Source organism: Perca fluviatilis, chromosome 24 (genome assembly GCF_010015445.1).
Source record: "Perca fluviatilis chromosome 24, GENO_Pfluv_1.0, whole genome shotgun sequence".
Taxonomy (NCBI): domain Eukaryota; kingdom Metazoa; phylum Chordata; class Actinopteri; order Perciformes; family Percidae; genus Perca; species Perca fluviatilis.
In genome coordinates, this window is record NC_053135.1 from 2268799 (window position 1) to 2281179 (window position 12381).

The window sequence follows — 12381 nt, forward strand, 5'->3', positions numbered from 1 at the left end:
GGAAGATTTTTTATTTATTTAGCATTTCGAGAATAAAGTCGAAATGTCGAGAAAAAACTTGATAGGCTATTTCAAGAATCAAGTCGGACTTAACCAAACTACTAGCTTTGCCTACAGTATTCTACAAAATGCATTGAAGGCCTATATGAACTCGTGAAATTATACTTCAGAATCAGTTTTAATAACAAAGAAATGTTTCATCTTTTAGCGCATAAACACAGTATGGTGATACATTGAAAGGACTTTGAAGAGATTGTGCCGAAAATTGCGTCTGTTGAGAAGGAGAAACCACACTAACTTGGAAGAGGTGTCCGTGTATTCAAGGCTGCGAACTGAACTAACTTGTTATGGACAGATGCAAGGGTATCGATGGATAGCCTACGGGCAATATGTACAGAGAGGATATGCTGTATAACAAGACACAATAAGACAATTGATTAAATTGTTTGATCCTGAAGGAGCTGGGCTCAGGCGAGCGCTGCACTCCAAGCCGCAGCAGGACTGGCCATCTGGAATTTGGGCAAATGCCAGAAGGGCCGCCCCCGTATTGACCCCTATGGGCCACAACTGATAATGTGTCTTTGGTATTTTATGCATGCAGCCACAAATACTCAAGATTGTAGCCTACTGCAGCGAAGTGCGTGGAAAGATACACTAGGAAGGCAGCGTTCCTGATTTCCAAGCTAGGTCATTGACAAAAATAGGGCCGGTGTGTAGCAAATGCCAGGGCCGTTTTTTGATCCCAGTCCGCAGGCCTACTGCCCATGTAGCCTATATCTATGATGTTGCCTACATGGCAGCTGGCATATGGCGGCCGCGACAGTCGCAATATGATTAAGTGATAAAGGAGTTGAATTTATTCTCATAATTTCAACTTTCATCTCGAAATTTCGACATTATTCTCGAAATGGTAGTTCAACTTTATTCTCGCCATTTCGACTTTATTCTCGAAATGCAAAATAATTATAAAAAATCTTCCTCCTTAATTTTTTTTCACTTTCCCTTCTTTTGGTATACCTCTGTAAATAATCATGATAATGATGATGATGAATGAGAGGTATCTGATGATGACCCTCATGTGGCACTGACACTCCAGGCCGACTTCAGACTGACCCGAAGACGACTCTGCGACCTCTGAACGTAGCAACTTGAGCGGATGAATTTATGGATCATGAATCAGCTTCATAAAGACGAATGGAGGGCGTTATGAGGTCAGCCAGAGGCTGGACTGCATGCCACACAGCAGCCTCCCTCCGTCCTTAGGCAATAATCATCCGCGGCACTATCTACTACATTAGGCCGGATAGACAACAAACACACGGTTCCTGTGTCCTGTTGCTAACTTACAGCTAGCTTATGCTAACGTCTGTACACTTGCTACTTTGGCTGTTCGGGGGCGAATAAACAAACGACCCCGCGGTCACATTCACCGGAATGATGCTAGGAGAAAAGTAGGCATCGCTGTGAGAAGGAATATGGCGTTTGGTATCGGTTTTGTTTGTGTTTCTGCAAATAGACGGTTGCAGGTGGACTGGTGTTTACATGGTCCGTGGGAGCTGGAAGTCCGCAGGTTGGTCTTTGCCATTGTATTCATGAACATTTCCACATTCCAGTGCTAATGCAAACTATAAATATAACTGTGCACTACATAACAGTTGGTTATCGTTGTATGCTTTTTACTTTGACCGTCAGCTGTGTCGCGACTGCAGTGCTTTGATTTGCCTCCTACCTGCAGATATGGAGCCTCAGTGGATGCCATCTGGGAAGAAGAAGAGGAGGAACCTTCTAGATACAGACCAGCTGGAGGGAGCTCTTCTCTGAGTCCCAGGGAGACGGCCACCAGCTGCATCCCGCTGGTGGCCGTCTCCCTGCACATCCCGCCCCCTCAGCTGTCACCTAGCTGCCCTGCAAAAGTGGCATAGTGCCGGGGAGGTGTTCCATTTCAGAGGCAGGGAGATCTTCTACAGAGGTAAGAGAGAGACTCAATGCACAGTAGTAGGCTACTGTTAAATACCCCATGGGTTGGCAACAGTGTTGTAATGGTATCCAACTGTGACTATGGCTGACAATAGTTATTGTTTTAAAATTATGATTAATCGTTTAACTTAATAAATAATATATATAGCCTAGTGTCAAATAGTATATAGTGTCAAATACTTGTCAGTTAATTGTCACTTAAATAGTTGATTAATTTGCGAGTCATCTTAGCTTCAAATGTGACTTTTTTGAGGCATAAATCACATGTGCATGTGCCAGTGTATTTATGTAAATTGTCCAAAACAGAGTAAAATGATGAATTGTTGACTGCCCTTCCCTCTCTGTTGTTATTTATTTTTTTACTCATCATGCACCCAAACTAGGACTGACCAAAACCGCACAGGACACCTAAACCAGGACTGACCAAAACTGCACAGGACACCTCATCATTGACAGCCTGTGTCCTTCTAGTGGAGGTACAGTGCAGTCTGTTGTCTTTGGTCATGTTGTAGTAGCACCAACAGCAGGGATTTCACATTCTGTAATCAGTGAGGTAGAAAAAGAATACATCTTTCATAACAAGACCTTCTAAATTGTGAGGATTTTCTGCTTTTATAACATTGTAAATTCATCCCAAAGTCACGGTCAGTGCTGACTCTTTCATTTCCAACAGGATTATTCCCAGAAACACATTACCCACGTTTGCTGCAGAAGGTGAGTCACCTTTGTTTTCTTCATCCTACTCTTCAGCTCATGTGGAATCATGTAATGAAGACTTAAAAAAACAGAATTTGGTGTAGCTGTTTGGCTGTCAGAGTTAAACTAAAACGGCCCATTTGCGTGATGTCCTGTTGTGTTCTGTTAACCCCCAATTCAGCACAAGTAGACTTCATATTTCACAGTTAGTGTTTTCCGTCAGATCGTTTATTGATCTTGGTGTTTCAGCTTAATGTCACGGAGAAAGAGAGAAAGAAAAGAGACGAGTGAGACAGATCGACTGCGCTTTGCTGTTTGGCAAAACTTTAGCTGTTAGACAAACTCCTGAGCAGTTCGGTGCTTGTGTTCCATGTTTTAAAACTTTCTTGTGGCAGCGATAGAAGCAGTACAGTTTCCTGTTTCCTGTACGGGAACCTTGCGCCACCTCCAAACCGACTGACAAGTCTGATTGCCGGTTACACGATTGGCCACTGCAACGTGACAGGGTTGCGTTTCTCCAAAACTTGATTCAGTCTCAACTTTTAGCACACTGCGTTTGTTTTTTTTGCACGTTCCCCCTGCGGCAGTTCAAAATGAACGGAAAGACCTGCGGTTTTGCCGCGCCGTCTGACGGCTGATGCAGGCTGTGTGAATGCCCACTTAGCCATGGTTTCTGAGCTGGTTCTTCAGAAGGAAATAATGTGGCATCCTGCAAGATATAAGTGCTTAAATCAAAAACTGGTTGGTTCACCAGTTGAATATATGAAAATGTAGACCTCATATCCACAACTTCTATTTTACTATTATCCTCCAATTTTAAACCAAGCCACCATCCTTAAAGACTTGTCTTTTGTAACACTCCTCTATTTCTCAGTGTTCCATGATCCATCTTTTCCTCTATATGACTCTCTCTTATCCCTCCTTGTCTTTCAGTGCACATGATCTACGGACCCCTGGACCCAGTCAACCCTCATCCTCAGTCTTTACCAGTGAGTGCCCCCGCCTCTGATACTTAACCCTGGTTCAGATTATCTGTAGTACGCTCATCTCCTGCCGGCAGATCTTTGTTCAGCTCATGCTGGATGTAAATTAGGAAGAATTGCAGGGATAATTGCAGTTTTACAGATAATCTGAACTCTTTTCTCATTTTCTGCTGTTTTCCGTGATTTGTGCTGAACGACATGAAGTAGTCTCCATAAAGCATGTTGTTTGGCTATGAAATGTGGACATCATTTTAAAATAATGTCTGCTGCAATTACAAAAAATTATTCTGTATTTGTTTTATTATTATTTCAGATTTATTTTACTTTTTTTTTTTTTTGTTGCCTGTCCTACTGCCTCGCTGTCAAATAGATGTTAAGCCATAATCTTAGTGTGAAAGAGGTGGTGTAGTGGTAAAGGAATGGGCTAGATGTCAGTAGGTTGGTGGTTCTGGTCCTGCTCAAGGCTGAGACTGAAATTTACAAAAAAAAGCCATTTTTTGCCAAAAATGAAAAAAAAAAGACAATTTTTTCCTTTCTTTTTCACATTTTGCCTTGCTCCTCTGTCTCTGTCACTCACTCCATCACATCTTCGCTGTCTCCATCTCAGCCACACGCTCCGTCACACGTTCACCGTCTCCATCTCGGCCACACTTCTCCTACTTTTGGGAATCTCGTTCGTTTAGCGGGTCCGCTCACCTCGTTTTACACCATCTTTCGGGATATTTACTTATGGGAATCTCGTTCGTATTTCTCTTTCGCTCCTCTGACTTAGCTCACTTTCCACCAACTTTCGCCCGTTCGGATCTCGTTCGATTCTGAGTCCTTCCTCGGAGACCCAGTTCAGTCTTGAACTCGCAACTTTGCCGTTCCAAGGCCCTCGCCTTTCCGCTGCACCATCTTTCGTACACACTTGATAACCGGGTTATGTCCACTTAGATGGTGCAGTAGTAAGCATTCATGAGGATAAACTGAAAAAAAGACATTCCTTGCTGGATTTGAACTAACAACCTGCAGCACAACACGTCATTAACATCTCCACTACACCACAGTGACCATAGCTCAACAGGTTCACTTTGTTCACATGAATGCAGCAGCAGGTGTTATAGATATAAAAGAAGTAGGCCAGAGCCAGATTTGAACCAGGAACCTTTGGAATCGTGTACCATTTATAATGCCACCACACCACAGTAGAGATGCCCATGCAGCTTTAGTTTGTTGTTATGAATGCAGCAGTAGGTGTACAAGAGGATAGATTTAAAAGAACAGGTTATAGCTGGATTCAAACCAGGAACCTTTGGAACCACATACCATTGACTCTACCACTACACCATAGTAGAGATGCCCATGCAGCTTTAGGTTGTTGTTATGAATGCAGCAGTATGTGTACAAGGGGACAGGTTTAAAAAAATAGATCATTGCAGGATTCAAACCAACAACCTTTGGAGCCATGTACCATTGACATTGCCACTACACCACAATAGAGATGCTTGGAGAGCTTTAGTTTGTTGTTATGAATGCAGCAGTAAACATTCAAGAGGACAAAGTGAAAAAATAATCCACAGAGGGATTCAAACCAACAACCTTTGCAATCATGTACCAATAACATTACCTTTACACTACCATTGAAACACTGCAAATGGAGTCCATGTTTGCTCCAAAGTATAATCACTAGTCAGAAATGTTGAATATTTGGTTTAAATTGGGTTTTCTACTTATTGTTTGAGTGAAAATAATGCCACATTACGCAACTGTGTGCCAAAGAAAGTGTTTCTCCAATTTAAAAAAAAAAAAAAGAGTTCCTAACTGGATTCAAACCAATAAACTTTGTGATGATGCACCCGTAACTTTACCACAACACTACCATCGTTTCATTGCAGCAGCCTGTCATCTTTGTCCCAAAGTATAATCCCTAGTCAGAAATGTTGAATATTTGGTTTAAATTGGGTTTTCTACTTATTGTTTGAGTGAAAATAATGCCACATTACGCAACTGTGTGCCAAAGAAAGTTTTACTTCAGTTTATAAGAAAACAAAAAAAAAAATGGTCATAGCTGGGGACTCAAACCAAGAACCTCTGTCATCCTGTGCCAATGACATTACCTCTACACCACCATCAAAGAGACTGTAGTCTGAGTTCATCTTTGTCCTAAAGTATAATCACTAGTCAGAAATGTTGAACATTTGGTTTAAACTGGGTTTATCTACTTATTGTTTGAGTGAAAATAATGCCACATTACACAACTGTGTGCCAAAGAAAGTTTTTTTCCAGTTTATAAAAAAAAAAATAAAGTTCATAACTGGACTCAAACTAACAACCTTTGTGATGATACATCAATAACTTTACCTCCACACCACCATTAACTCACTGCAATATGCAGTTGTCTTTGTCCCAAAGTATAATCACTAGTCAGAAATGTTGAACATTTGGTTTAAATCTGGGTTTCTACTTGTTTGAGTGAAAATAAGGATACATCACATTAGTTTGTGTCAAAGAAAGTTTTCTTTCAGTTAGTTAGAGGTCCATGGCATGGGGGTTTGTGGGTACTTTCCTTTCACACCATCCACACCAACCTACTTAACCGGGGCACGCCGGCCGTGAACGCCAGTCTCCTGGGTGAAAAGCTGATGCATATTTGACTCTGCCACCTCCTCCATTAGGGGCTGTTGGGTTTAGGCAAGAAAGACATTTTCCGTGAAATGCAGGACACTGGGTGTAAAGCCTCTTAATGAAGTGGACCTCATGAGTATTGAACTCACAAGCATTGTGGTCTTCTAACGAGCGTTCCATCACTCACGTCAAATACTTGACACAGTAGTGTACACTACTGTATACTTGACACAGTAGTGTACACTACTGTATACTTGACACAGTAGTGTACACTACTGTATACTTGACACAGTAGTGTCCAGTATTTGACTTTTGCCCTTCAGTTTTAGACTTTGAAAATGAAGTGCACCTTGGAAGGACTGAACCCTCAACCCTCCAGTCTTCATATGCTTTTAACTTTCACCTTATCTTGCTGCCCTATATGCAAAGCTTATCAAGGGTTTGGTTGGAAGTTGTATTTATCGTTCACATTTCAGAGACGAGAAGTTGAAAGACTGACAAGACAAAAGTGGGATTAGATCCTTCAACCTCAGGTGGTTGAGCCAGTAGCTTATCTCAGTGAGCTATTTCTAAGGCTGGGTTTTTAAGTTTTCGTTCTATTATTTGTTATTCACACTTTGTCCTTCTAGACTAATTGATTTCATGTGACAAATACAATTGATTGATTCAATGGTTGATTGATTATTTGATTGATCTGTTAATTGGTTGAGTAATGCAGTCACTGATTGGTTAATTTGTTGATTACTTAATTGATTAATTAGGATTAGCTCACTGAGCTCACTGTTACTGACTCAACATAACGAGCTCCATGCTACGATGTGTTGTAAGTGCGGGGGACAGAGGGCACTGACATGGAACACAACCCAACTTGTGTCAACTTGCGCCTGGCCAATGGTAGTGTGTGAATGCTTTAGAAGGGCGGGCCTTGCCTCGTTTTGCGTGGGTGCCATAATAACACATCACTGAGCGGTTTCACACAAAACTAAATGCCATTACAATAAATCTACAAAAAACTGAGTCTTTATTGACTTTAAACTGACGAACATCATATGTGTATTTCATGGCTAAATTCAAACAGGATCAACAAATTATTTGCCTCTCCCCGTTCACTACCATACATATTTTTCTTCCTGTGCTTCTCTTAGGCATGCATATTAACTCAAGTATGTATTTTCAATGTGAAAAGTGTCAAAATTGCAGAAAAACAACGACTCATGTTTAGCTTCATATCAAAATGTTTACTGATGTCACAAAAATACAAATGATAACAAAAAGAAAAGTCAGTGTAAATGAGATAATCATGTCAGAATATAAAACTGATGCATCTCCTTGAAATGCAAACAGATCACATTTAAAAAAAGTGCAAATGTGCTCAAGGACCATGTCATAAATAATATTTACATCCTCAGTTTAACACACACACACAACACACACACACACACACACACCACACACACACACACACACACACACACACACACACACACACACACACACACACACACACACACACACACACACACACACACACACACACACACACACACACCTCTCGAGGCTCAGGAAGGAGAAATGTGCCACATGATAAAAACTACAAAGTTAAAAAGGACCCATGATGCAACACCACCGGTGGAGGCCGAGGCTCAGCTGTAGGTCACTTGTGACGGATAGTGGTTGACTCAAAGCTGCACTCGCTGAAAATAAAATCTAATACCGTCAGTCCAGCTTTCTTTGTACATAAGACAGTTATTGAATATGACATTAAAAGGAATAGTCCACGTAAAATCGTTTTTACAGCAGGCACAGTGGCGTTGGGAAAAGATTACATTATAACGTCCAGAGAGCTGAAACCAATAGTTGATTAAAAGATTAGTCAATCGATGGAGAATTAATCTCCAACTATTTTGGTAGTCGATCAATTGTTTGAGTAATGTTTAAGGTTAAAATGACCAAATTCCCTGGTTCCAACTCCTCATGTGTGAATATTTGCGGCTTCTCTTTGTCTTCTGTGATTGTAGATGAAATATCTTTGGGACAAAACTAACATTTGAAGACACCTCTTTGGGCTCTGGCAAATTGTGATGAAGAGTTTTCTGATATTTCATAGACCAAACAATCGATCCAATTAATCAATTAATCAACCAATCGAGAATCTGATCTGAAAAATGTGTTTGCATTTGGGTACATCTCTCTACTGAACACATGAATCAATGGCTGAGTGGTTTTCAGATGTTTCTATGCAGGTTTGTACGCATTTTTCTGCTGTAAAAAATAATAGATTCGATGATAGAAGAAGAGGAATTTCCCACCAGGCTGGGACCGCCCTCTGCTCCAACCGTAAACCACGGCCAGTGATGTCACGGTGTACGGACACAGCCTGGAGTAAACCTGCACGTCACCGTCGCAGGCCGAGAAGTAAAACTATTGCAGGGCAACAAAAACAAGATTTTTAGGAGATGTTAAGTTTTTTTTGTTGTTTTTTTTTAGTTCACAGTCTTCACAGTTTATGGAAAAAGGCTGTCTGCTGTGGCTTCACTTCGTGAATCAGGCGGACATGAAGTCAACCGAAGCCGAGGACAAAGCTGTGGTCCACAGAGGAGCTGGATGATACAGTGCAGCACGCAGCTAAACCCATCAGTGAAAGGTTCCCTGTGGAGTTTTAGACCTCTGTAGTCAAGATCAGCTGCAGTGTGCCAGCAAACGCAGAGAAGACAAAGACTGCTAGCCATAAGCATGGATGTCAACTCCACAGGGCTTCTTTCCCTCGGCCTTTGGTCTGACTTGCATTGGATATTGATATGCATGAATGTCTGTATGGGACTGGATGTGTATATACAGTGCTGAGCATAAGTGAATACACCCATGCTAAAGTTGACTAAAAAGAGGAATAAAAAAAATCATCTTTTGGAAATTGACCTTAATGCCTTAACTAAAAAAATGAAGAAAAATCCAACCTTTAAGGACACCAATTTTCTTAAAATAGCCCCCCCACATCATCACATACCCTTCACCATACCTAGAGACTGGCATGGTTTTATTTCAGTTAGCCTCATAGCTGGTTTGATTTGCATTGAGAGATGATTTCATGGAAAGTACCCCATGCCAATCTCTAGGTATGGTGAAGGGTATGTGATGATGTGGGGGTATGGTGAAGGGTATGTGATGATGTGGGGGGGGGGGGATATTTTAATTCCAACGGCCAAGGGAACTTTATCAGGATGCATAGTATCCTGGATCCATGAAATAACTGGCCTTTCAAAATAAACATCTGCCTGCCTCTATGGGAATTTAACATAGGGGTGTACTTACTTATGCCCCCTGTGTTTTAAGGAAGAACATTTATTTATTTACGATACATTATTCATTCACAAAGAAAATTGGTGTCCTTAAAGGTTGGATTTTTCCTCATTGTTTTAATTAAGGCATTAAGATCAATTTCCAAAAGATGATTTTTTATTCCTCTTTTTAGTCAACTTTAGCATGGGTGTATTCACTTATGCTGAGCACTGTATGTTGGTATTGTATGCATTTATGTACTTTAGAGCTGCAAAGATTAATCGCTTATTTGATTAGTTGTTAACTATTCAATTTTACTGCCAACTATTTTGATAATCGGTTTGACTCATTCAAAAATCATTAACTGCAGCCCGAATCTATTTTTGTCTCATGATTTTTACTTTTGCTCAACGATGTTGTAAAGCACTTTGGCACAAACTTTGGTTTGTTCTTTAAAGCGCTCTTTAAATAAAATTTTCTAGATACCCGAGGCCACCTGAGGGTTTAGTCGCTGGGATCAGAGCATGGTGCAGGCTCCAGAGCGAGGGCCCCTGGCTCCGGACGGCGCTCCGCCTCGGTTTGTCTCTGGCTCGCTGCTCCCAGCAGCAGCAGCAGCGGAGGAGGAGAGAGGCCCTCCCCGGACGGCTGCGTCCCCGCTGATGGCTCCCTGCGCTGGGGTTTGGTCCCTGTCGCTGGTCTGCTTGGACCTGGAGAAGGACAGCCGCCTGAAGAGAGACAGCTGATCGGAGGACAGAGAGTTCATTTAATCACCTCCCCGTGATGTCACACAGGTAACATGCTGTATAATATATTAAGGTCTGTGGTTTCAGAAAGACTAATAGAATAAATCATCAGCGTAGTTTTTCTTTGGACTGAAATAAAAAGTGGCTCTTAAAAGTGTAAATGTATAGAAATAACCGGTCTGTCGTCGTTACCTTGCTAAAGGAGATATGTTATATGAGATATGTTATATTCTACAAAGCTCTTGTACCTTTTTGTTGGAGCCTGATTGGCTTTTGGAGTTGCTGTCTGCTGTCCCATTGGCCGGTTTGGTGCCATCGTCTGTCTTTTCTCCACCTGTGGTGTCAGCCTGCTCGCTGATTGCAGCTGCTGTTGATGTCAGACATTTGTTTGATTTAAAATCCCCGTTATGATCAGCTGGTTAGGAGAAAGTTATGCTTTCTGGATGCAGGTTTTACAGACGTTGTTAAATGAAATGAATCTTTTCTGCAGACATGCAGCGGTCACCTTTCTGCTCTCCGTCGGGGACAGATTCTTCTTTCAGCTCTTCAGGCTTCTGGAAAGTTGAGATGTTGGTGTCAACAGGAGGAATAAAGGAATGAAGGAATTACAGACATTAAACCGGTCTCTGTAGACTTACAGCGGTCAGAGTCTCCTCCGTCTGCTTCTCTGTCCAGTCGTCCAAACTCGAGGACCGTCCCTCCGTCTCGGCTGACGTATCATTATCCTCTTCTTCGTCAACATTGTCCTCCTCTTCCTCTCCCTCTCCTTCGTCTTCCTCTTCTCCTTCTTCTTTCTCTTCACCTTTGCTCCACGTCTGAGCAAATCCTTTTGTCAAATCCTGTAAACAAAAAAGAGTGAATTTAAGACATGGAAGTATCAGTATATTCCAACAAGACACGAGAACTTCAGATTCAAGCTCAAGCTACTATCGTGCATACCGACGAAGGAAGAAGAGTTTTTTCTAGAGAAATTTAAAATAAAGAGGGAAAATGTGGCACGAAACGACACAAAATAGGACAGGAAAAGTGAAGAAAAACACTGGTAAAATTGGGAGGGTTTGGTAGAACTCAACTACACAGCTACACAAATGGAAATTCGTCAGTGTTAAAGAAATGAAGCAGCACTGGGTTCCTGCAGACTGCAGCAGGGCATGATGGGAAGGGATTACAGGAGGGATTACAAAGACGTGACTGGAAGAAGAAAACAAGCCCCACCTGATCCTGAAACCGGCCAATCAGACACTCAACAGTTTATGGACATTTGCTGAAAAGATTTGTCCCTTAGTCAATCACCATCTGCTTTTCTTGTTTTATATCTGAACTACCGACTACTGTAAACACAACAAACAGAGGGATCCATACAAAATGAAAATTTTCTTCAGTTTTTGGGACTGGGTCATTTAAAACGTAATAAATATACAGTACAAAGTTAGAGAAAATATCCAAAATGATTCCCTGTAAGCTCCTTTCTGAATAACGCCCTCCAACCCAATGATGATACTTAAATTATACTTAAAAACAACATAAAATAAAACACAATATTTATTACAAACACAGAAATAAAGTAGGTAGAACAGTTCCACATTAAAATGATAATCTTTTAATTAAAGCAGCCAGTCAGAAGAAAAGCATCATCAGGATCCAAACTATTCTTCAACCCAAATATAGTTATTAGTGTAAGCTGCCACAAAAAGAAGTAAACAAAGCCTTTAAAAGCAAAAAACTTAAGACGAATCTTATCAGAAGCAGTTCTGAATAAAACATTATGAGAGAAACAGCTCAGAAAGCAACTCAGAAAAAGATGAATTAACAGGAGAAATGAACGAAGGAAAAGGGAATAGCAGAAAGGCACAGTGTGATGAGTGTGTTGGACTTTAAACGTCATGTAAACAGGTTGTTACTGCAGCCTCAGAAACGTTCACAACATTACCGTAAAGATGTGTGTAAGGCTCAAGACACAACTGTAGTTTAACCTGCAGTAAGTGGAGGGCCATTAGCCCCGGTGCCTGGTATGGTAGTAATGGAGTACTGGCACTTCCCCATGAGCACCCTTAACTTCTAATTGTTATCAACAGAATTAATTAAAGGCTTTACATCAT

The 12381-nt window shown here is 41.2% G+C and overlaps 1 protein-coding gene across 1 annotated transcript; it reads right to left on the reverse strand.

Annotated features, from left to right (window-relative positions):
- Positions 1–9719: 9719 nt before the first annotated feature.
- LOC120554780 (cyclic nucleotide-gated cation channel beta-1-like) lies at positions 9720–12325 on the reverse strand. Its single transcript, XM_039793807.1, has 5 exons — positions 12260–12325; positions 10921–11205; positions 10788–10836; positions 10531–10649; positions 9720–10278 (listed from the first exon to the last, which is right to left on the reverse strand). Exons 1-5 carry the CDS (start codon positions 12323–12325, stop codon positions 10057–10059), a joined length of 741 nt encoding a protein of 246 aa, XP_039649741.1. The 3' UTR covers positions 9720–10056.
- Between the last annotated feature and the right edge of the window lie 56 nt (positions 12326–12381).

Bases quoted from the DNA above. Each gene is read 5' to 3' on its own strand.
- LOC120554780 (XM_039793807.1), bottom strand. From the start codon at position 12,325: ATGGGGAAGTGCCAGTACTCCATTACTACCATACCAGGCACCGGGGCT. The intron at 11,206-12,259 runs GCAGGTTAAACT...GCACGATAGTAG, and splicing joins CTAATGGCCCTCCACTTACT to CTTGAGCTTGAATCTGAAGT. The intron at 10,279-10,530 runs GTACAAGAGCTT...TCCTCCGATCAG, and splicing joins AATCAGGCTCCAACAAAAAG to CTGTCTCTCTTCAGGCGGCT.